This window comes from Schistocerca piceifrons, chromosome 2, assembly GCF_021461385.2.
Source record: "Schistocerca piceifrons isolate TAMUIC-IGC-003096 chromosome 2, iqSchPice1.1, whole genome shotgun sequence".
Classification (NCBI taxonomy): Eukaryota; Metazoa; Arthropoda; class Insecta; order Orthoptera; family Acrididae; genus Schistocerca; species Schistocerca piceifrons.
This window is the reverse complement of record NC_060139.1, coordinates 91,537,030-91,561,974: the sequence shown is the minus strand read 5'-3', so window position 1 is coordinate 91,561,974 and position 24,945 is coordinate 91,537,030. Positions and strand designations below refer to the sequence as shown.

General features: G+C 56.6%; 1 protein-coding gene across 1 annotated transcript; it reads right to left on the bottom strand.

Annotated features, from left to right (window-relative positions):
- Positions 1 to 3,427: 3,427 nt before the first annotated feature.
- LOC124775169 (basic proline-rich protein-like) lies at positions 3,428 to 24,945 on the bottom strand. The gene is made up of 2 exons (XM_047250009.1): positions 24,919 to 24,945; positions 3,428 to 6,952 (listed from the first exon to the last, which is right to left on the bottom strand). The coding sequence occupies exons 1-2, from the start codon at positions 24,943 to 24,945 to the stop codon at positions 3,428 to 3,430; spliced, it is 3,552 nt and encodes a 1,183-aa protein (XP_047105965.1).

The following is a 24,945-nucleotide window of genomic DNA, read 5'->3' as shown; positions in this document are numbered from 1 at the left end:
CACCGGGCTTCAAGATGGGGACAGTAAGACCCTCTCGCCATTGCGACGGGAACACGCCCTCGCTCCAGATGCGGTTAAAGATGGTGAGGATGTGTCTCTGGCAGTCTGGCAGTCCCTGGAGAGATGCTTCAGCATCTGTGCGTGGATGCAGTCCGGTCCTGTTGCTGTATCAGGGCAATCGGCATGGGCAGCGAGGAATTCCCTCTCGCTGAAAGGAGCAATGTATTTTTCAGAACGACGCGTGCGGAACGATAACTGCGTCTGCTCGGCACGCTCCTTGAGAGAGCGAAAGGCGGGGGGATAAGTTGCAGTCGCAGAGCTCGTAGCGAATTGCTCATCAAGGCGTTCAGCAATGGCGGCAGCGTCCGTGCAGACAGCGGCGTCCAAAGAGATCCCAGGGACCCCCGTAGGGGTCTGGTGGCCATAAATCCGCAGTATCCGGGACCACACGAGCGAGGGGGAGACACGGGAGCCCAAGAAGGAGACATACGTCTCCCAGCACTCCTGCTTACGCCATGTATTAAGACGACTGGCGACGGCACGTAGCCTCTTAAAGGCGATGAGGGTCTCGAGAGACGGGTGCCACCTATGACGCTGGAGGGCCCGCCAACGGTCACGAATAGCCTCAGCAATCTCCGGCGACCACCAGGGTACAGCCATCCTCCGAGGGAGTCCAGAAGAGCAGGGGGTGTCAGCCTCGGCCGCCGAAATGATTGACGTGGTTAACACACGGACCACCTCGTCAATGTCACCCTGTGGGGGAGACTCAATGGAGGCCGCAGAAGTAAAACCCGGCCAGTCAGCCCTGTGGAGAGCCCAGCGGGGCAGGCGCCCAGAAGAATGACACTGGGGCAGTGACAAATAGATGGGAAAATGGTCACTACCACACAGGTCAGGATGCACTCTCCAGTGGAGGGATGGGACAAGTCCGGGGCTGCAAAGAGAGATCGATGGCCGAGAACGAGCCATGGGCCACACTGAAATGCGTGGGAGCACCGGTGTTCAAGAGGCTAAGGTCGAGCTGAGCCAACAAATGCTCCACGGCACGACCGCGGTGAACGGAGACAATCCCACCCCATATAGGGTTGCGGGCATTGAAATCGCCCAGCAACAAGAAAGGTGGCGGCAGTTGCGCTAGCAGAGCAGCCAGGACATGCTGCGCGACAGCACCATCTGGTGAAAGGTAAATACTGCAGACGGTAATAGCCTGGGGCGTCCACACCCGAACAGCGACAGCCTCTAAAGCTGTTAGTAGAGGTACAAACTCGCAGTGAAGAGAGTTAAGGACATATATGCAGACGCCACCAGACACCCTCATAAGCTGCCCCGTTCTTACAATAACCCCGATAGCCAGGGAGGGCGGGGGTTCACATTGCTGGAAACCATGTTTCCTGCAGAGCAATGCAAAGGAAAGGATGACGGCTGAGAAGTCTGCGGAGCTCAGATAGATTGTGGAAGAAACCGCTGTAGTTCCACTGGAGGATGTTATTAGCCATGGATGGGAAAGACGTGAAGGGACTGGGGAGGCAGATTACACCTCCGGGGCCCCTGCTGCTACTGATTCACCACCTGGACAACAGCTTCTATTGCATCCGAGGGACTGGCGAGATCCATGTCCTCAGCGGACGCCAGAATCTCCACCTCATCCTCAGACGCAGAGCTTGTAGGAAGCTGTGGAATGGGTGCCACTGCAATGTCGGTAGCCTTGGGGAGTTTCGTCTTCTTCTGCTTCTCGCGCTGTGCCTTTGGTGGTTTAGGCTGGGAGGGTCCCACTGGGTCAGTCTCAGGGACGGACGACGACCGAGAAGCCCTATGACCAGCGACCGGTTACTGTTTCAAAAAGTTGCGGGTGTCCGCTTTGGCACTGGGCATAGCCAGGGATGGGAGGGCCCCGAGGGACCACTACCGGGCTAGAGTAGCCGACGAAGTCTCACGCTTCTCTGGCCGGGAAGGGGGAACGAATATCCCCGATGGTTTTGGGGGTGTTGCTCCTGAAGTAGGTGGGGCAGGATCAATAGAGGGGCAAGTGCCCCAACAACCAAGGGGGCCAGTTCATTCTGACATAGCTGAGAGGCAAGAGTATGTGACGACATGGGAGAGGATCATACTGGTGTTGCAGCAGCAGCATAGGTGGATGTCACGGGCACAGGATGTAGTCGCTCATATTTCCGCCTTACTTCGGTGTAGGTCTGGCGGTCCGGAGTCTTATACTCCATTATCTTCCTTTCTTTCTGGAAGATCCTACAGTCCGGTTAGCAGGGGAATCGTGTTCTCTGCAGTTAACACAGATAGGAGGCGGGGCACATGGAGTATCAGGATGGGAAGGACTGCCACAATCTTAACAGGTGATGCCGGAAGTACAGCGAGATGACATGTGCCCGAACTTCCAGCATTTAAAACACTGCATCGGAGGAGGGATATATGCATCGTTGGACTGCAGAAGAAGATCCCTGTGGAATATAATACCCTGGACCATGTTTAAACTTTTATACGGAGTGATGGTGACAGAAACATCCCCCAACTTGGTACAAGTGAGCAACCTCCGTGACTTTGCAGAGGATGATCTTTTGATGAGAACCGACCCAGAGCGCATTTTGGACAAGCCCTCCACCTCCCCGAACTTGTCCTCTAAATGCTCCACAAAAAACTGAGGCTTAGTTTGCAAAAAAGATTCACCATCGACCCGCATACAGACAAGGTACCGGGGTGAATAATCTCCACTGCTGTCTTTAGCCATGTGTTCCTCCCATGGAGTGGCCAGGGAGGGAAATGATCTTGGATTGAATTGCTTGCTGTTGAGTTTAGACCTCGATCACGTAGAGACTGCTGGTGGAGGCCCATTAGCGAGAGATAATGTACCACACTTCATTGCGGGTCATCCACCCCGATGCCACCCACTCCGACCAGGGGCTCTCCCCACGGGCACCACCCAGCCACAAGTAAGACCTCCTGGCAGGATGGCCTTTGGTGGGAGTCCTGATGCCCCAGAGGAATAGGCATCTACTCCTTGATATATGCAGGGGGGCAGCAGCTCGGGCATCATCAGTGCTATCCCTGTGTAGTCAGGGGGCTACCACCAAGAGGGTACACTACAACCCCACCACAACAGACTGGCTACCGTGCTGGATGTCGGGTGTCGACATATCCATGTACATCATGAGGGCAAAGATGGAAGTGCACAATGGAGGGAATGTATGCTACCCGGAACACACTGCAGCCAATGTGGCCAGAAGCCCGATGGAAGTCCAACTCCATGACAATATCGGGTGTGCCAGATGTTAGGACAAGATGGATATATAATACACCACGCAAGGCATCCTTCCCCAAATGGTACGCACAAACAGAAAATGTTGAGTGGTAGTGGTCAAACCCCTTAGGGGACCAACACATTAAGGCCAAAACGTTTGAGACTCCTTTTAGCCGCCTCTTACGACAGGCAGGAATACCGGGGGGCGGGGGGAGACGGAGCGTGGGGGCGGGGCGAGACGGAGCGTGGGGGCGGGGCGAGACGGAGCGTGGGGGCGGGGCGAGACGGAGCGTGGGGGCGGGGCGAGACGGAGCGTGGGGGCGGGGCGAGACGGAGCGTGGGGGCGGGGCGAGACGGAGCGTGGGGGCGGGGCGAGACGGAGCGTGGGGGCGGGGCGAGACGGAGCGTGGGGGCGGGGCGAGACGGAGCGTGGGGGCGGGGCGAGACGGAGCGTGGGGGCGGGGCGAGACGGAGCGTGGGGGCGGGGCGAGACGGAGCGTGGGGGCGGGGCGAGACGGAGCGTGGGGGCGGGGCGAGACGGAGCGTGGGGGCGGGGCGAGACGGAGCGTGGGGGCGGGGCGAGACGGAGCGTGGGGGCGGGGCGAGACGGAGCGTGGGGGCGGGGCGAGACGGAGCGTGGGGGCGGGGCGAGACGGAGCGTGGGGGCGGGGCGAGACGGAGCGTGGGGGCGGGGCGAGACGGAGCGTGGGGGCGGGGCGAGACGGAGCGTGGGGGCGGGGCGAGACGGAGCGTGGGGGCGGGGCGAGACGGAGCGTGGGGGCGGGGCGAGACGGAGCGTGGGGGCGGGGCGAGACGGAGCGTGGGGGCGGGGCGAGACGGAGCGTGGGGGCGGGGCGAGACGGAGCGTGGGGGCGGGGCGAGACGGAGCGTGGGGGCGGGGCGAGACGGAGCGTGGGGGCGGGGCGAGACGGAGCGTGGGGGCGGGGGGAGACGGAGCGTGGGGGCGGGGGGAGACGGAGCGTGGGGGCGGGGGGAGACGGAGCGTGGGGGCGGGGGGAGACGGAGCGTGGGGGCGGGGGGAGACGGAGCGTGGGGGCGGGGGGAGACGGAGCGTGGGGGCGGGGGGAGACGGAGCGTGGGGGCGGGGGGAGACGGAGCGTGGGGGCGGGGGGAGACGGAGCGTGGGGGCGGGGGGAGACGGAGCGTGGGGGCGGGGGGAGACGGAGCGTGGGGGCGGGGGGAGACGGAGCGTGGGGGCGGGGGGAGACGGAGCGTGGGGGCGGGGGGAGACGGAGCGTGGGGGCGGGGGGAGACGGAGCGTGGGGGCGGGGGGAGACGGAGCGTGGGGGCGGGGGGAGACGGAGCGTGGGGGCGGGGGGAGACGGAGCGTGGGGGCGGGGGGAGACGGAGCGTGGGGGCGGGGGGAGACGGAGCGTGGGGGCGGGGGGAGACGGAGCGTGGGGGCGGGGGGAGACGGAGCGTGGGGGCGGGGGGAGACGGAGCGTGGGGGCGGGGGGAGACGGAGCGTGGGGGCGGGGGGAGACGGAGCGTGGGGGCGGGGGGAGACGGAGCGTGGGGGCGGGGGGAGACGGAGCGTGGGGGCGGGGGGAGACGGAGCGTGGGGGCGGGGGGAGACGGAGCGTGGGGGCGGGGGGAGACGGAGCGTGGGGGCGGGGGGAGACGGAGCGTGGGGGCGGGGGGAGACGGAGCGTGGGGGCGGGGGGAGACGGAGCGTGGGGGCGGGGGGAGACGGAGCGTGGGGGCGGGGGGAGACGGAGCGTGGGGGCGGGGGGAGACGGAGCGTGGGGGCGGGGGGAGACGGAGCGTGGGGGCGGGGGGAGACGGAGCGTGGGGGCGGGGGGAGACGGAGCGTGGGGGCGGGGGGAGACGGAGCGTGGGGGCGGGGGGAGACGGAGCGTGGGGGCGGGGGGAGACGGAGCGTGGGGGCGGGGGGAGACGGAGCGTGGGGGCGGGGGGAGACGGAGCGTGGGGGCGGGGGGAGACGGAGCGTGGGGGCGGGGGGAGACGGAGCGTGGGGGCGGGGGGAGACGGAGCGTGGGGGCGGGGGGAGACGGAGCGTGGGGGCGGGGGGAGACGGAGCGTGGGGGCGGGGGGAGACGGAGCGTGGGGGCGGGGGGAGACGGAGCGTGGGGGCGGGGGGAGACGGAGCGTGGGGGCGGGGGGAGACGGAGCGTGGGGGCGGGGGGAGACGGAGCGTGGGGGCGGGGGGAGACGGAGCGTGGGGGCGGGGGGAGACGGAGCGTGGGGGCGGGGGGAGACGGAGCGTGGGGGCGGGGGGAGACGGAGCGTGGGGGCGGGGGGAGACGGAGCGTGGGGGCGGGGGGAGACGGAGCGTGGGGGCGGGGGGAGACGGAGCGTGGGGGCGGGGGGAGACGGAGCGTGGGGGCGGGGGGAGACGGAGCGTGGGGGCGGGGGGAGACGGAGCGTGGGGGCGGGGGGAGACGGAGCGTGGGGGCGGGGGGAGACGGAGCGTGGGGGCGGGGGGAGACGGAGCGTGGGGGCGGGGGGAGACGGAGCGTGGGGGCGGGGGGAGACGGAGCGTGGGGGCGGGGGGAGACGGAGCGTGGGGGCGGGGGGAGACGGAGCGTGGGGGCGGGGGGAGACGGAGCGTGGGGGCGGGGGGAGACGGAGCGTGGGGGCGGGGGGAGACGGAGCGTGGGGGCGGGGGGAGACGGAGCGTGGGGGCGGGGGGAGACGGAGCGTGGGGGCGGGGGGAGACGGAGCGTGGGGGCGGGGGGAGACGGAGCGTGGGGGCGGGGGGAGACGGAGCGTGGGGGCGGGGGGAGACGGAGCGTGGGGGCGGGGGGAGACGGAGCGTGGGGGCGGGGGGAGACGGAGCGTGGGGGCGGGGGGAGACGGAGCGTGGGGGCGGGGGGAGACGGAGCGTGGGGGCGGGGGGAGACGGAGCGTGGGGGCGGGGGGAGACGGAGCGTGGGGGCGGGGGGAGACGGAGCGTGGGGGCGGGGGGAGACGGAGCGTGGGGGCGGGGGGAGACGGAGCGTGGGGGCGGGGGGAGACGGAGCGTGGGGGCGGGGGGAGACGGAGCGTGGGGGCGGGGGGAGACGGAGCGTGGGGGCGGGGGGAGACGGAGCGTGGGGGCGGGGGGAGACGGAGCGTGGGGGCGGGGGGAGACGGAGCGTGGGGGCGGGGGGAGACGGAGCGTGGGGGCGGGGGGAGACGGAGCGTGGGGGCGGGGGGAGACGGAGCGTGGGGGCGGGGGGAGACGGAGCGTGGGGGCGGGGGGAGACGGAGCGTGGGGGCGGGGGGAGACGGAGCGTGGGGGCGGGGGGAGACGGAGCGTGGGGGCGGGGGGAGACGGAGCGTGGGGGCGGGGGGAGACGGAGCGTGGGGGCGGGGGGAGACGGAGCGTGGGGGCGGGGGGAGACGGAGCGTGGGGGCGGGGGGAGACGGAGCGTGGGGGCGGGGGGAGACGGAGCGTGGGGGCGGGGGGAGACGGAGCGTGGGGGCGGGGGGAGACGGAGCGTGGGGGCGGGGGGAGACGGAGCGTGGGGGCGGGGGGAGACGGAGCGTGGGGGCGGGGGGAGACGGAGCGTGGGGGCGGGGGGAGACGGAGCGTGGGGGCGGGGGGAGACGGAGCGTGGGGGCGGGGGGAGACGGAGCGTGGGGGCGGGGGGAGACGGAGCGTGGGGGCGGGGGGAGACGGAGCGTGGGGGCGGGGGGAGACGGAGCGTGGGGGCGGGGGGCGACGGTGTACCAAATGCTCTGCCAAGCAGTTGGCAATTACGTCGGAGTGAGTGGAAACTGCTCCATTCTGTGAGGGCGGTGGAACACTGCCAGGGGTCCGATAGCCGTAGGGGCAAGGAATCATTGCCCAGACCTGCGAGGGAGTGACATGATGGCCAATGGCGGACACATACCGCTCCCAGCACTCCTGGTTGCGTTGGCGAATAATGCGGCGGGCCCATGCACGCAGCCGTTGGAAGGCGATGAGGTGTTCTATGGAGAGATGTCGCTTGTGCCACTGGAGTGCCCACCAGCCACATTTAATCGTTTCAGCGATCTGAGGCGACCACTAAGGCACTGTCCTCAGCCGAGGGGACCCAGAAAAACGGAGAATTGCAGATTCTGCGGCTATTTACGATGTTGGTAGTGATTGAGTGAACCACCGTATCAATGGTTATATGAGAAACAGGGACAGTAGCGGCAGTGGAGGAGAACGAGTCCCAGGCAGCCTTATTCATAGCCCACCTACAAGGGAGCCCAGGCGAGAGACGCTGTGGCAGCTACAGAAAGATCGGAAAGTGGTCACTAACACACGGGTGGTCATGCACACTGCAGTGGACAGTAGGTAAGCGGCTAGGGCTGCAGATCAAAAGGTCGATGGCGGAGTACGTTCTGTGCGCGACCCTGAAGTTTGTGTAGGCACCGCCATTCAAAATCGAAACACAGCCCCACAAATATACGCTCAATTGTGGCGCCTCGACCTGTGGCCACTGATCCACCCCACGGAGGGTTATGGGCGTTGAAGTCGCCCAGTAACAAGAATGGTGGCTCCAATTGGGCTATCAGCGCAGCCAGGATAAGTTGCGCGACGTCACCATCCGGTGGAAGGTGAAGACTGCAGACGCCACCAGACACCCTTTCATAAGCTGCCCGGTTCTTATAATAACCCTGATAGCCACGGAGGTTTGGGTTTCACATTGGTGGAAACCTTGTTTCCTGAACAGCAATTCAGTAGAAAGAGTGAAGGCTGATATGTTGTCAGAACTCAGATGATGAAAGGAACCGCTTCAGTTCCACTGCAGGATGGTATTTTCCATGGCTGAGAAATACATGAAGGGACTGGGGAGGCCATGTGTTCACTTGCTGCCACCGTTTCAGTACCTCCACGAGTGACATCCATGGCGTCTGACCGGCGGGCGAGATCAAGGTCCTCAGTGGACGCCAGGATCTCCACCTCATCCTCATACGCAGAGCTCGAAGGGTGCGGTGGTGTCGGTGCCACCCCAAATTCTTTGGCCTTAGAGGTCTTTAGCTTGGACTTCTCTTGCTGAACTTTGGGTTTCACCAGCTGGGAAGGCTTCACCATTGAGTCTCCAGGACGGAGTTGGATCGCGAAGCCCTACTACCAGTCGCTGCTGGGGACTTATGCCACTGTCTGGCGTTATCTTTCCTGCTTTTGGAAGCCTGGCCAGGGAGGGATCCAAGGGAACCCTTACGAGCGAGAGTAGCGGAAGACGTTAGACGCTTCTCCAGCTGAGAGGTGGGGATGGACTGACAGATGGGTGGGAGGATCTTGCTCCTGAGGTAGGTGGTGCAGGAGCAACTGGGTGGGTAGAGCCCCCCCCCCACAGGCAAGGGTGCAGGAGGAGTTGTACTGCTCATCGAGCTGGGTGGAAATCTCGAAACTAATGGGCCTAGCACAGTAGTTGTAACAGCGGCGTAAGAAGGTGTCATTCTCACAGGATGTAGTCTATAATATGTCCGTCCGTTTGGCCTCGGTATAGGTCAGTCGGTCCAGGGTCTTATATTCCATGATGTTGCGCTCTTTCTGAAAGACTTTGCAGTCTAGCAAGAAAGATGAATGATGCTCTCCGCAGTTGACACAGATGAGAGGCAGGGTGCTTTGAGTATTGGGATGTAATGGGCGTCCGCAATCTCGACCTGTGAGGCTGGAAGGGCAGTGGGAAGACATATGGCCGAACTTCCAGCACTTAAAGCACCGAATCGGGGGAGGGATATAGGGCTTGACGCCACAACGGTAGACCATCACCTTGACCTTCTTCGGTATTTTATCACCCTCAAAGGCCAAGATGAAGGCACCGGTAGCAACCCGATTGTCCCTTGGACCCCGATGAATGCGCCGGACGAAATGAACACATCTATGCTCTAAGTTGGCGCGCAGCTCGTCATCAGAATGCAAAAGGAGGTCCCTATGGAAAAGAACACCCTGGACCATAATTAAACTCTTTATGTTGTGTAATAGTAACGTTAACATCCCCCAACTTGTCACAAGCAAGTAACCTGCGTGACAGGGCGGAGGATGCCGTTTGTATCAGCACTGTCCCAGAGCGCATTTTGGGCAAGCCCTCCACCTCCCCAACTTTGTCCTCTAAATGCTCGACGAAGAACTGAGGCTTTGTGGATAGAAAATACTCCCTATCACCTCTCGTACGAACTAAGAATAGGTTGGTTGTTTGAGGGTTTATGGACCAAAGAACAAGGTCGTCAGTCCCTCGTTTCCAATTTAGTCCATTCCGCTAATGTGACATCTCAGGAAAGTCAGAACAGTAAAAGCGGAAAGGCTAAAAACGTAAAGGGGCAGTCATGTTGTCAATGGTAAAAACAAAACGAGGGAATTCAGCAAGAGAACGAACCTAACGCTATGCTGAAGCAGCATAGGCAAGACCACCTGTGACTTGAAAGGTGCAACCGCTAGAATGTAGAAAGTACATATGGGAAAAGGAGACTAACCAAACCTTTAAAACAGAGTAAAAGGGGAAGAAAACAGGATTTCGGTCAGGGAAGTGAATTGGGAATCTCCGAACACTGCTTACAGTGGGAGACACCCAAACACACACCGCCCTGCCTGAATATCAGAGATTAAAAACCTTAAAACAGAATAAAAACCACTTTCCCAGAGGAAACCGAGAACCAGAGAGACCATCCAGGAATCGTCAGCCAACATCAAATGTATAGTGTGGGGGAGTCTGTACTTAGCGCACACGGCCAAAAGAAGGGGGCATTCAACCAAAATGTGGGATACTGAATGGAAGAGTCCAGATGCCCCAGAGAGATGGGCATCTACTCCTTGGCATACGCGGGGATTTAACGGCGCAGGCATCAGTAGAGCGATCCCTGTGTTGTCAGGGGGTTACAAACAACAGGGTACATAGCGGCCCCACCACAATGGACTGGCTACCATGGTGGATTTTAGGTGACATGTAGTCTATGGTCGCCGTCAGTGCAGAAACTGGCACTGGACATTGCATGGCGGAAAGTGCACACACGAACGTATCCATGCCCCAGAGATGGAGAGCAGGCAGGACTGCAATGCCCAGGAGGAATAAGCTGGCGAAAGGTCTCAACTAGAGATGGACACAATGCACCAAGTAAGGCGCCCTTACCCAATCGACTCGCTCTTCGGAAAAATTGAGATATGGAGGTCAAACCAAACAGGGGACCATCAAATAAGGCCGAAACATTTGAGACTCATTTTAGTCGCCTCTTACGACATGCAGGAATACCGCGGGCCTATTCTAACCCCCGAACCCGCAGGGGGGGGGGGGGGGGGGAATTCGTGGAACTTTGAACCCTTCTTTATGCACCACCAACAATTTTAGACCCACTAACACGCAGCACCAATGAACAGGCCACGCACTGTAGCATCTACGTTTTAAGGACACTGATGGTCTAGGATGAAACTTCTATGTGGCACATTTCCTGCAGGTTTATTTAATAAGCCCACCAGCTCCAGAACAGAGTAATTTTAGTTGTTCCTGTCCTTACGCTATTCCATGTAACGTTATTGTACTTTGCTCAAAACTAACGCCCTAGGTCGAGTCTGTCAAGTGTTTCATGAGGCGCACTGTAGAGTGAACATTATGTTGTGGAACACCTTTTAGATGCCGCTTACGGAGTGCACCGAGTGCAATCACGTGGTCGTCCTTAAGTTTACACACCTACGAAAGAGGGACGTGCGTGAGCAGTCGGGTGGTCTGTCTTCCATCACGCTGCTACCCAGTACCTCATGGGCCTCCGCAACACATGTCCCGTTAGCGGAGCGAAACTCTTAAATAGTGGACGTTTTGTGCGCACACCGTTCCAGTATGCCAGTACTCATTTAATAACAGAAGTATTCGGTATCGCTTTCTGCGTGTATACCCCCACAGTCCTCGACAATGTGTATTTGTGGTTGGAGCTCACGGGCAATCAGCGGCGAAGTTATTTATTAACGCCCTTAAACATCTAAGAACATACTAACGAGAATGAAATAATTAAACATTTTGTCACAATATGTGGTAATACCACAAAATAACACCCATTCCGAACATGACCCACATTCAACATCTCACTAGCCATAACGGAAGGTAAGAATAACTTAATGGTGCTTCACATCGGATTAAAATGTACCGACATCTATCATAGAGAAAATAATGACGCAGGGAAACTTAACTGGCTGAACACTTACAGCAAACTTGGGTGGATCAGTCACCATAACACTTTCAAAATCCTCCTGAAACGTCTAAAGAATAAGTTGAACCCATCACAATACTTACAAACACACCAGACACACTTGCGTCTTCTTGCTGGAACAAGAGGCCATGGGCTACAATGCCACAACTGCTGAGAGTTAGGTGGAAACAGTGATCAGAAAGTTCTGAATAATCAACAGTCTTATTCCCACTGATGTCAGTATTGGACTATTGGCTGTCGATATGTAAAAACCCGCGACGGGAAACAAATGGAACATTGCTATTAACGCTTCCCCAGAAACGCATAATATGATTATTTCGTCCAGAACTTCTGATAATGAAGTGTTGACGACGCGTATGTGTTTCAGAAAATAACGGCATTATATTACGATGTGTCCCCACTAGCAACAATGAGTGACCCACAGTCGAACAGCCGACCCGAGCGGAACGCTGCTCTCTGCACCTGGCGTAGCTGCCCGTCAGATAGCTCTTCGGAGTGGTCACAAATAAGCTGCAACTGGCGTAGCTGCCGGTGATAATCTCCTGAGAGGCACGAGCTAGTGTGTGTGTGTGTGTGTGTGTGTGTGTGTGTGTGTGTGTGTGTTGGGGTTTATGGCCGCTCAACATCGAGGTCATCAGCGCCCTGACACACAGTAAAAGGAACGAACGAGCTAGCGCAAGCCACTTAACGCTTCTGGGCGCTAAGTGGCAAGCGTTTCGGCTCAACTTCCTAACAGTACGGTTGCAAATCTCCCCAGTGGGACTCTCCCGTTCTTTGCTAGGGTAATCTCAGTGTCAGGGGCCCAAGAGTCTGAAATGCCGGCTACTGCCGCCATCATTTCCGTCCCACTGTCCACCGTTCAAGAGCAGGTGGCCTTGAAGGACAAGCAGATTTCTGAACAGCAAGAGCTGATCGCAGAGCTGACAGGCAGTGAACACACGCAGGCAGCAGCACACCCACACACACACACACACACACACACACACACACAAACACACACACACACACACACACACACACACACACACACACACACACACACACAAACACACAAGGTGCTACGCAGAACCCAAACAACACCGCGACTGGCTTCCCACCAGTCATCATACACAACTACGGAGACCTCAGTCTCCGAAACAAGGAATTTAATAAGAAACACAACGCCACAACATACTACTCTAAGCTCACTGGGGAACACGCCGCACTGTACGTGGCGTACAAGTCAGATTACTTGAATCTACTGGACTTTCTTAAAGAAAGGAAGGTAGAGTACTTCACGTACAGAACAGTCCTTGAAAGTACACAGCAGTACGTGATAAAGGGGATACAGTCACGAACCCCGACCGACTCGGTACACAAAGAACTCTCAACTCTCGGGTGGGGGTGCATTCGGGTAAACCGAATGTCATAGTTCGGCACAGTAAGACCGTCGCATAACTACATGGCGGAATTGGCCGACACGGCCAAGTCCCGCGACCTGTTGAAGTTGTTTCTTCACATGGCCGTCAATGTAGAGATCTACAACACGCCGCGCACCCCCCAACAATGCCATAACTGCCAGCGCTTTGTGCACGTGGGTACCAGATGCGGTTTCGCTCCCCGCTGCTGTATTTGCGCTGGCGGTCACACAAACCAACACTGCAAACTCCCCATACAGCACCTCGCAAGTGCGCCAACTGGTGTGCTGCCCATCCGGCGAACTACAGGGGTGTGCAGTGCTTACAAAGCAGCTCTGAGGCGCAAAATAGCCGAACACGCTAAACCTACCGCCATCACAGTTCCGAAACCGCCCCCGCGCCCCGTAAGAAGTGGAGTATCCTTCGCTGCAGTGGCCACTGGCAGACTCAGCAGCAGCAGCAGCAGCAGCAGCAGCAACAACAACAACAACATAAACACCACCAACAACACCACCACCACCACACCAGCAGCAACAACACCACCACCATCACCACACCAGCAGCAACAACACAACCCTACCCCCTGAGATCGCGGACTGCAGTCCACCACAGGCTACAGAAGACACACCAATGCAGGTTGGTTGGTTGGTTGGTTTGGGAGATTAAAGGGACCAGACTGCTATGGTCATCGGTCCCTTTTTCCAAAGACAAAGAACACCCACAGAGAATAAACACGAGGAACAGAAGAGATCACAGACGATACAGAACAAGAGAAACTGAGACAAAGACAAGACAAAACGAACTAAAACCACACAGAGTGTGACGGTGGTTGGCCGACCATAGAAATAAAAAGGAAAAGCCAACCACTTGAAACACATTAGAAGATCAGTTTAAAACCGGAGACCAAAGGCCGGAATCAACACAAAACAATAAGATAAAAACAGAAACACTCAGAGTAAAGAATAAAAACCCCCTGCCCGAATAAAACGTAAAACTAAGTCAGCCATAGCCGAGTCATCTGTTAAAAGGGCAGGGAGCGAGTCAGGCAGTGCGAACGACTGCCTGAGCGCAGCTAAAAACGGACACTCCAATAAAACATGAACCACGGATAAAACGGAGCCGCAGCGACATAGAGGCGCGTCCTCACGGCGCAATAAGTGGCCGTGCGTAAGCCGAGTGTGCCCAATGCGCAGCCGGCAGAGGACAACAGACTCCTTGCGAGAGACACGCAAGGAGGAGCGCCACACACCGGTAGCCCCCTTGATGGCCCGAAGTTTGTTGCGTGAAGGCAGGGCGCGCCATTCAGTGTCCCAAAGGTCCAGAATTTTGCGGCGTAGGAACGCTTGCACATCTGTCTCCGGGAGGCCAACGTCCAGAGATATTGCACTAGTCGCCTCTATCGCCAGCCGGTCAACATTCTCGTTGCCGGGGATCCCAACATGGCCTGGGGTCCACACGAAGACCGCAGAGCGGCCGCAACGCGCAAGAGTATGCAGGGACTCATGGATAGCCATCACGCGACGGGAACGAGGAAAACACTGGTCGAGTGCTCGTAAACCGCTCAGGGAATCGCTACAGATAACGAAGGACTCACATGAGCAGGAGCAGATATACTCTAGGGCTCGACAGATGGCGACCAGTTCAGCAGTGTAAACGCTGCAGCCATCCGGCAAGGAACGTTGTTCGGAAAGGTCCCCTAGAGTGAGCGCATAACCGACTCGACCAGCAACCATCGAGCCGTCGGTGTAAACAATGCCAGAGCCCTGATACGTGGCCAGGATGGAATAAAAGCGGTGGCGGAAGGCCTCTGGAGGGACTGAGTCCTTCGAGCCCTGTGCCAAGTCTAGCCGAAGGCAAGGGCGAGGAACGCACCACGGGGGTGTACGCAGAGGTGCCCGGAAAGGAGGCGGAACAGGGACAAGCCGAAGCTCGGAGAGAAGCTCCTTGACGGGTATGGCGATCGGACAACCCGACCGGGGCCGACGTTCCGGCAGATGGACGACCGACTGCGGGAAAAGGAGATGATAGTTAGGATGCCCGCGCGAACTAAGAACATGGGCAGCATAAGCGGCCAGCAAACGTTGGCGTCGGAACCGCAATGGAGGGACACCTGCCTCCACGAGTAAGCTGTCCACAGGGCTGGTGCGGAAAGCACCAGTGGCAAGGCGTATCCCGCTGTGGAGAATTGGGTCCAGCACCCGCAACGCAGATGGGGATGCTGAGCCATATGCGAGGCACCCATAATCCAGACGGGACTGGATTAACGCCTGGTAGAGCCGTAACAGGGTAGAGCGGTCGGCTCCCCAGTGGGTGTGGCTCAAACATCGGAGTGCATTGAGATGCCGCCAACACGTCTGTTTGAGCTGCCGGATATGAGGCAGCCAAGTCAACCGGGCATCGAAAACCACCCCCAAAAACCTGTGTGATTCCACCACCGAAAGAAGTTCGCCGTTAAGAGAAAGCTGCGGCTCCGGGTGGACAGTACGTCGCCGGCAGAAATGCATAACGCAGGTCTTGGCTGCCGAAAACTGAAACCCATGCGCTACAGCCCAAGACTGCGCCCTACGGATAGCGCCCTGTAACTGACGTTCAACAGCTGCAATGCCGGGAGAGCTGTAATAAAGGTAGAAGTAGTCAGCATACAGGGAAGCGGAGACAGAGTTTCCCACGGCTGCAGCAAGACCGTTAATGGCTATTAAAAACAGACAGACACTTAAAACGGAACCCTGTGGCACACCGTTCTCCTGGACGTGGGAGGAACTATACGAGGCCGCGACTTGCACGCGGAAGGTACGACACGACAGAAAATTGCGGATAAAAATTGGCAGAGGACCCCGAAGACCCCATCCATGAAGCGTAAAAAGAATGTGATGACGCCACGTCGTATCGTACGCCTTCCGCATGTCGAAAAAGACGGCGGGAAAAGGCAGTACGGATGGCCGACTCCAGGCTCACCAGATTGTCGGCGGCGGAGCGGCCTTTACGGAACCCACCCTGAGATGGAGCCAGAAGGCCCCGAGACTCCAGTACCCAATTCAAGCGCCGGCTCACCATCCGTTCAAGCAACTTGCAAAGAACGTTGGTGAGGCTAATGGGACGGTAGCTGTCCACCTCCAGAGGGTTCTTTCCAGGTTTCAAAACGGGGATGACAATGCCTTCCCGCCATTGCGACGGAAACACCCCCTCGACCCAAAGACGGTTGTAAAGATCGAGAAGGCGCCGCTGGCAGTCCACTGAAAGGTGTTTCAGCATCTGACAGTGGATGCCATCTGGCCCAGGAGCGGTATCAGGGCAAGCAGCGAGGGCACTGCGAAATTCCCACTCACTAAATGGAGCATTGTAAGATTCTGGGTAGTTGGTGCGAAACGAAAGGCTCCGACGTTCCATCCGCTCTTTAATGGAGCGGAAGGCCTGGGGGTAATTCGCAGAAGCGGAACTCATAGCAAAATGCTCTGCTAAGCGATTTGCAATGACGTCGGAGTCAGTACAAACTGCTCCATTCAGTGAGAGCGCAGGGACGCTGACAGGTGGCCGATAGCCGTAGACGCGTCGAATCTTGGCCCAGACCTGCGATGGAGTGACATGGAGGCCAATCGTGGACACATACCGCTCCCAGCACTCCTTCTTGCCTTGGCGGATAAGGAGGCGGGCCCGCGCACGCAGCCGTTTGAATGCGATAAGGTGGTCGAGGGAGGGATGGCGCTTGTGACGCTGGAGCGCCCGCCGGCGATCTTTAATCGCTTCAGCGATCTCAGGCGACCACCAAGGCACAGCCTTCCGCCGAGGGGACCCACAGGAATGGGGAATGGCAGATTCGGCGGCAGTAACGATGCCGGTGGTGACCGATTGAACCACCGCATCAATGTCATCGGTAGAGAGAGGCTCAAAAGCGGCAGTGGAGGAGAACAAGTCCCAGTCAGCCTTATTCATAGCCCATCTGCTAGGGCGCCCAGAAGAGTGACGCTGTGGTAGTGACAAAAAGATCGGAAAGTGGTCACTACCACACAGGTCGTCATGCACACTCCAGTGGACAGACGGTAAGAGGCTATGGCTACAGATTCAAAGGTCAATGGCGGAGTAGGTGCCATGCGCCACACTGAAGTGTGTGAAGGCACCATCATTTAACAGCGAGAGATCGAGCTGCGACAATAAGTGCTCAACGATGGCGCCTCGACCTGTTGCCACTGACCCACCCCACAAAGGGTTATGGGCGTTGAAGTCGCCCAATAGCAAGAAAGGTGGCGGCAATTGGGCGACCAGTACAGCCGGGACATGCTGCGAGACATCACCATCCGGTGGAATGTAAAGACTGCAGACGGTAACAGCCTGTGGCGTCCACACGCGTACAGCGACAGCCTCTAAAGGCGTCTGGAGAGGGACAGACTCGCTGTGCAGAGTGTGAAGAACATATATGCAGACGCCACCAGACACCCTTTCATAAGCTGCTCGGTTCTTATAATAACCCCGATAGCCACGAAGGGCGTGGGTTCGCATTGCTGGAAACCAAGTTTCCTGGAGAGCAATGCAGAAGAAAGGGTGAAGGCTGATAAGTTGGCGGAGCTCAGCTAGATGGTGGAAGAAACCGCTGCAGTTCCACTGGAGGATGGTGTTGTCCATGGCTGGGAAAGGCGTGAAGGGACTGGGAAGGCAGATTACGCCACTGGGTCACCTGCTGCCTCTGATGGAGCATCCGTGCAAATGCCATCCATTGCGTCCGCGGGACCGGCAAGAGCGAGGTCCTCAGCGGACGCCAGAATCTCCACCTCGTCCTCAGAGGCAGAGCTTGTAGGAAGCGGTGGGATCGGTGCCACCGCAATACCGTTGGTCTTGGGGACTCTTCTTTTTCTGCTTGTCACGCTGTGCCTTCGGCGGTTCAGGCTGCATGGGCTTCACTGGGTCAGTCTCAGGGACAGACGACGACCGCGAGGCCCGACGACCAGGGACTGGCGGTTGTTTCAACCACTTGCGGGCGTCCGCTTTTGCACTGGTCGGAACTTGCGAAGGGAGGTCCCCAAGGGATCCCTTCCTAGCGAGAGCAGCCGAAGAAGTCTTACGCTTCTCCGGCTGGGAAGGGGTAGCTGATGTCCCCGATGATTGGGAGGGTGTTGCTCCTGGAAAAGATGGAGCAGGAGCAACAGGGTGTGAAGTGCCCCCCACAAGCAAGGGGGCCGGTGGAGGCTGACGATCGTAGAGCCGATACGTGATGACGGGAGACCCGTCGTTGCAGCAGCGGCGTAGGTTGAGGGCATTGCCACAGGATGGAGCCTCTCATATTTCCGTCTAGACTCGGGGTAGGTCAGCCGGTTCAGGGTCTTATATTCCATTATCTTCCGTTCTTTCTGCAATATCCTGCAGTCCGGCGAGCAGGGGGAATGGTGTTCTCCGCAGTTAACACAGATAGGAGGCGGGGCACATGGAGTATCGGGATGCGAAGGACGTCCGCAATCCCGACACGTCATGCTGGAAGTACAGCGAGATGACATGTGCCCGAACTTCCAGCATTTAAAACACCGCATCGGAGGAGGGATATATGGTTTCACATCACAACGGTAAACCATCACCTTAACCTTTTCGGGTAAGACATCACCCTCAAAGGCCAAGATGAAGGCGCCGGTGGCGACCTGATTATCCCTCGGACCCCGATGGACGCGCCGGACGAAGTGAACACCTCGTCGTTCGAGGTTGGTGCGTAATTCATCGTCGGACTGCAGAAGAAGATCCCGGTGGAATATAATACCCTGGACCATGTTCAGACTCTTATGCGGCGTGATGCTAACGGAAACATCCCCCAACTTGTCACAATTGAGCAACCTCCGTGACTGGGCAGAGGATGCCGTTTTTATCAACACCGATCCAGACCGCATCTTGGACAAGCCCTCCACCTCACCGAACTTGTCCTCTAAATGTTCTACAAAGAACTGAGGCTTCACGGATAGAGAAGATTCCCCATCAGCTCTGGTACAGACAAGATATCTGGGCGAATACGTCTCACTGTCACGCAATGCATGTCGTTCCTCCCATGGTGTGGCGAGGGAGGGGAACGATTTGGGGTCATAAACGTTACCTTTAAAATGGGCTCTCGAACGCTTAGAGACTGCTGACGGCTGGCCGCCAGCGAGAGATGATGTACCACGCTTCATTGCGGGTCATCCGCCCTGATGCCACCTACTCCGACCAAGGGCCCTCCCCACGGGCGCCACCCAGCCACAGCAAGGGCCACCTGGCAGGATGGCCATTGCCGGGAGTCCCGATGCCCCAGGGAGATGGGCATCTACTCCTTGGCATACGTGGGGAGTTAACGGCGCAGGCATCAGCAGAGCGATCCCTGTGTTGTCAGGGGGCTACTACCAAGAGGGCACATGGCGGCCCCACCACAACGGACTGGCTACCGTGCTGGATGTTAGGTGACATGTGGTCCATGGGCGTCGCCAGTGCAGAAAATGGCCCTGCACAGTGCTTGGCAGAAGGAGCACGCAGGAGCGCATCCATGCCCAAGCGATGGAGAGCGGGCAGGACTGCAATGCAACGACGAATAAGATGGCCAAAGTCCTCAACACAACATGGACACAATGCACCAAGTAAGGCGCCCTTCCCCAATCGGCTCGCTCTTCGGAAAAATTTTGAGATATGGAGGTCAAACCCGACAAAGGGCCATCACATAAGGCCGATACGTTTGAGACTCCTTTTAGTCGCCTCTTACGACAGGCAGGAATACCGCGGGCCTATTCTAACCCCCAAACCCGCAGGGGGAACCAATGCAGGGACGACCACAACGCCAGTGGAGGAGAAGGAGAAACAGCCGCAACAGGAGGAACACGATCACACCATAACAAGTACACAGACAACAGGACACCGACACTCGTGAACACAACCCGGACACCAACTCGACAACCCACACAACACACCCACTCACCTCAGAAAGTACACAGGCGCCCACAACTGTCACACGAACAGCCAACACAGAGTCCAGCCCTCACCAGACGCCAACACAGGAACAAGCGGCCGCTAACACTACCAACAAAACACAGGCCGACATGACCAACATTATGTCAACATTCCAGAGAATAATGGAAACATTATTCCCCGGACGCATGACCACAGAAATAGTCACGAAGGTCAGGGGATGTGTCTCACAGCATGCAGTTATTGTCGAGCACGCGTAACTGGACTAGCTTCCAAGCCACTATCACACCACTTATTACACTACTACATGGATAATACACCACACCAGCCCCGAAACTCAGACGGTAACACAAACTCACAGATCCTGTTTTGGAATGCCAACGGGATCGCAAGCAAAAACCCGAAATGGCCGCGTTCGTGGAGCGAAAGGGTATCCGAATCGCTCTTGTGAACGAAACACTGCTTACGCCTCGCAAACAACATCGTACCGACCGAGCGGATGGCAGGCGGCACGGCAATCCTCATGCACAGAGACATTGAACACACGAACATCGAGCCCCCAGCGCTTGAAAGACTAGAGGCCACGGCCGTCAGGGTCAAGTTCAACGGAGCCAACACCACACTGGTATCGATATAAAATCTTCCTAATAACATAGTAACACGCGATATCAGCACAGTACTCAACATAGCACAGCGGGTAATCGCCGCTGGAGACCTAAACGCAAAATACCCCGATTGGAATTCACGAATACGAACCTCCAACGGCAATAAACTGTACGAAGACGCACTAGGCTGAAACTACATTATACTTGGGCCTGACGTTCCGAAGTTCGTGCCTACACAGGCTCGACATAGGCCAGACGCGTTAGACATAGCCCTCATAAAGGGCTGGACTCAGACCACGTGCCTGTAATACTGCACATGGAAGAAACGCTGCAGGACATCGAACCACGCAGGATGCTTAACTACAAGCGCGCGATTGGACACTTTTCAAGGAAACGCTTGATAGTCGCATTCCTGACACCCACGAAATTAACAACACAGCAAATCGATGGGGGCTGTGGAGGCTCTCACAACTGCCGCCCGAGACGCAATGACTGACGTCATTCCATTTACAACACCAAGACAAGACTCGACGGCCCTGTCCAGGAGATCCTGGGCCTTATCTCAATGAGGAACCGCCTCAAGAGATACTGGCAGTGTACCATGCGCCCGTTCTATAAACTGCACGTCAACAGACTCCAGAGCATAATACGGGATAAAATACATTCAGAAACGAGCAATGGGGACAAACTCGCTGGGCTGGATACCACACGTCCTGGAGTGTGGCAGCTGGTCAGACACTTCACCAGGGAGAAATATTACATTCCCACGTTTCAAGGACCAGACGGCCCTACTCCACGAAGGAGAAGGCAGAGCTTTTGGCCACAACACTTGCAGCGTCTTTCATGCCGAATCTGGTTCCCTCAGACCCAGTATTCACACTTAAAATGGACCAGGAGGTTACACGACTTGTAGCCCAGCCTTCGCGCAGCGAAATTAGACCTACTAGCACAAATGAAATCACACGGGCTATCAAGCACACTAACGCTAGAGAGGCCCCTGGGCCTGATGGCATTTAAAACTGTGTCCTCCAGGAGTTCACGGATAAAGCCGTAGAATACCTCACACACTTAACGAATGCCATCCTGAAACACCAACACCTCCCTGACTTTTGGAAGGCGGCCAAGGTCCAGATGTTCAGGAAGCCAGGGAAAGACCACTCCCTACCACAAAATTACCGACCCATCAGTCTGCTGTGTTCACTCAGCAAGATTGTTGAGTAAGTAATATTAAACGTAACACTAGGCATTGCATCACCAATGACACCTTAAGACAGGAGCAATTCGGCTTGGAACCACCACTCGACAACACAACTACTCCTCCGCATAGTCGAACATATAACACACGGCTACAACTTTGACAAAGCCACAGGGGCCGTGTTCCTGGACATCGAAGAGGCTTTCGACCGTCTCTGGCACAACGGACTCACACGCAAACAAAGCGAAGGTGGTTTCCAGGACGGACTCGTACGTCTCATACACTCATATCTAACGAACAGATGTTTCAACACTAACGTGCAGGATAAACAATCAACAACACTGTATCCAAGCTGGAGTACCCCAAAGAAGCATTCTAGGGCCAATCTTGTTTAACCTGTACATTAATGACTTCCCAGCAACACAAACACGACGTTAGCAGTCTAAGCGGATGACACCGCCATCCGTGCCCAAGATTGGAAACCGCCGAACATCAATTCACGAATACATACAGCACTCAGAACAGCTGAGCCTTGGTTGGAGCGATGGCGTATTAAAGTAAACGTCGACAAGGGCGAAGCAGTTCTGTCCACACGCAGACCGAAACTACTGCGCAAACATCAACACTGTAGACCAATAACACTACATACACGGCCAATACGTTTCCGAGAGATAGTCAGATACCTTGGTGTCTGGCTGGACCAGAAACGCACATGGGGGGACCACATCGAATACGTTCCAACCGAGCGTCGCAAGGCTGAAGCAGCTCTACCCAATGCTCAACAGGGAAAGCACACTGAATAGGAAGGTGTCGAGGTCCATATACATGACACTGATTAGACCTCTGATGACGTACGCGGCTCAGGTCTGGGGTTATGTAGCTCCTACACGACTTCGCCGGCTGCGGATCATACAGAACAAAGTGCTACAAATCATTAGCAACGCTCCACGCCACACACGCACCATAGATCTTCACCATGAATACCGCCTTGATGCCCTCAAGCAAGTATTCAAAAAACACGCCACACGACTATACAGGAACTCGAGACACTAACAATCCTTTCATCCTCACTCTGGGAAACTACGATCACAACCACAGGTGGAAACACAAGCGGCCAAAGACACTGCTAGCTAGGGCATAGCCACCTATGGTTAACATACGCAAACAAGTGACAAACGTCGGCAATCCCCTGTATATCAGCAACACTGACTAGTAACTACCAGCTGCTATTACAGCCGACCAACAGGCCATAGCAGGGACACCGACGAGCTCGCCCACAGACGCACAAACAATCTGCCAACATTCCCTCACACTGTGCTTCCGGTATATGACCTATTGGACACAAGATCGATAATAAACCTAACTGCTGCAGGTTGCTGACGCTGAACGAGGACTTTGTACCAGCACCCCGCGCCAGCCGCCGAGCAGCACAACCGCAGAACGCCAAGGTATCGACATTCATAACACCTAATACTAACAAGGCCTATCCTTGCACGACCTATCGCATGCAGCAAGACAACCGCTACTGCTATTGCTATTACCACCCGACCTAACTGTCGCAGAGGTTTCTTCCCTTGGCACTTTTTTCCCTCTGCCCTTCGAACCACTACCCTTCGTTCGATTTCGACCCAATCTATTTCCAGATGAGCGCGTATTAATGGTTAACCCTAACCAGACGTATGCAAACATCGCAATACCCACATCCTGCGACACCACACTCTTGCGAATACTAACCCCTATACAGAGATGGCAGTAGACCTATTGTGTTGGCCATCAAGCCGGTGTGGGCGTGGAGGGGCTCCACCACTTGTTAAAAAAACTAGCATTAATGAACGGCACCCCTTGCCATACAACTTTGTGGCTACTCAGCAAATACAACCGAGGTGACATTTGAGCTGGTGTGCTGACTTTGTACTCAGTTTGAATGACAACGTCAAAACTATGCCAGCAGCGATATTGCAACTAAACAAGCACTAGCGCTACAAAAGCTGACTAAAACAAGCAAGCGGTGGTTAGCTGCGTATCGAACCCTGTAAGCTTTTCCTGCTGTGATCACAGGATGCAAACCAAGATAAACGGCCAACCTAGAAACAAACCGACTGACATTTTTTTTTCAGAAGTAACACAAAGGAGCACCGTTAACTAAATACGCCATGTGTGTATGTATAAGCAGAACGAAGAGGACTAAGAAAAGTTCACGAAAAACGGACAGGAGTATCGTTTCTTGCACCCAGCTATAACAGCACCACAACTCAAGCCTAACACACACACGCTGGCGAACTTATGTTAGCCACAACCAATAAAGTAAGAAAAAAAACAATGATGGAAATACTGTAGTCGGACGGTGGCCAACAGCATGCTCCAACAAATAGACATGCTGACCTGTGGTCGATACTGAAGTACTACAAATACACGATGGAAGTCATGAAGCTCGCACTAGGTAGCAGTAGGTAACAACCAGATGCGTACACTTTCCTTGAATGTATCCCCATAGCCAAAAAAATTACAACATATTCGCGAAGCATGCGCCAGACTGTACACTCGGTCGAACACGTCCTTCACGAAACATGTACTCCGGTAAACCCTACAGACGCATGCTACCGAGGGGTAATTCCAAGAACAGTAAGGCAGCCGGCCTTTACTACGGCGACCACATTCTCCCATAGTCGTCAGATTGTACACATTAAAGAGGTGAGAATCTTTTTCAACCCCACAATGACGCGAAAATTTCACTGACGAACAACAGTCTCACCAATACACTCGTATTATGGTGTTTTAGGTCATCACGGCGATATTTCCGTAGCATTCCGCAAACACGAGAATATCACAAGATAATTCGTACTGCTAACTGTGAGACACACGAATAATAACTGTCTCTCCCATCTATTTGCGTGCAAAGAAATTGCGGAACCATTCGTAAAGCGCCCCGAGCCAGTTTCCTAATACGTGGTACCATTTAGAACAGTATCACACAGAAGTCACAGTGATACCACGCCTGCAGCATGTTGCCTCTCTTAAATGCAGCTAGTTTAATGGAACACACATCGCCAACACAACCATTGCGCAACTGAGTAATCATCGCACCGAACTACTGAGTAAAATAAACGCTTTTGGTTCTTAGGAGAATACTCACCAGTATGCAGCTACTCTAGACTCCACGTGGGGGCGTGATGGTGATGCGTCACTACACCATCTACGTTCTAAGAGGCCGACTCCGCCGTACTGCACACCAGGAGAAACAAGACTGCGCTCATGGCCACTGCAAGACTCAGATCGTAGAAACAGCCGCCAGAGAGCGTGAATTTGACGGACAGCGCCGCGGGCGATCGGTGGCGGAATTTTATAAACCTCTGAAGGCGGGACCAGTCACATCGAAGTGCAAACGGAAGACGTAACTGAAATACAATTCGCACCAATGTCGACGATTTTTACCGCAGTAGTTGATCCCGGCAGTGTCAT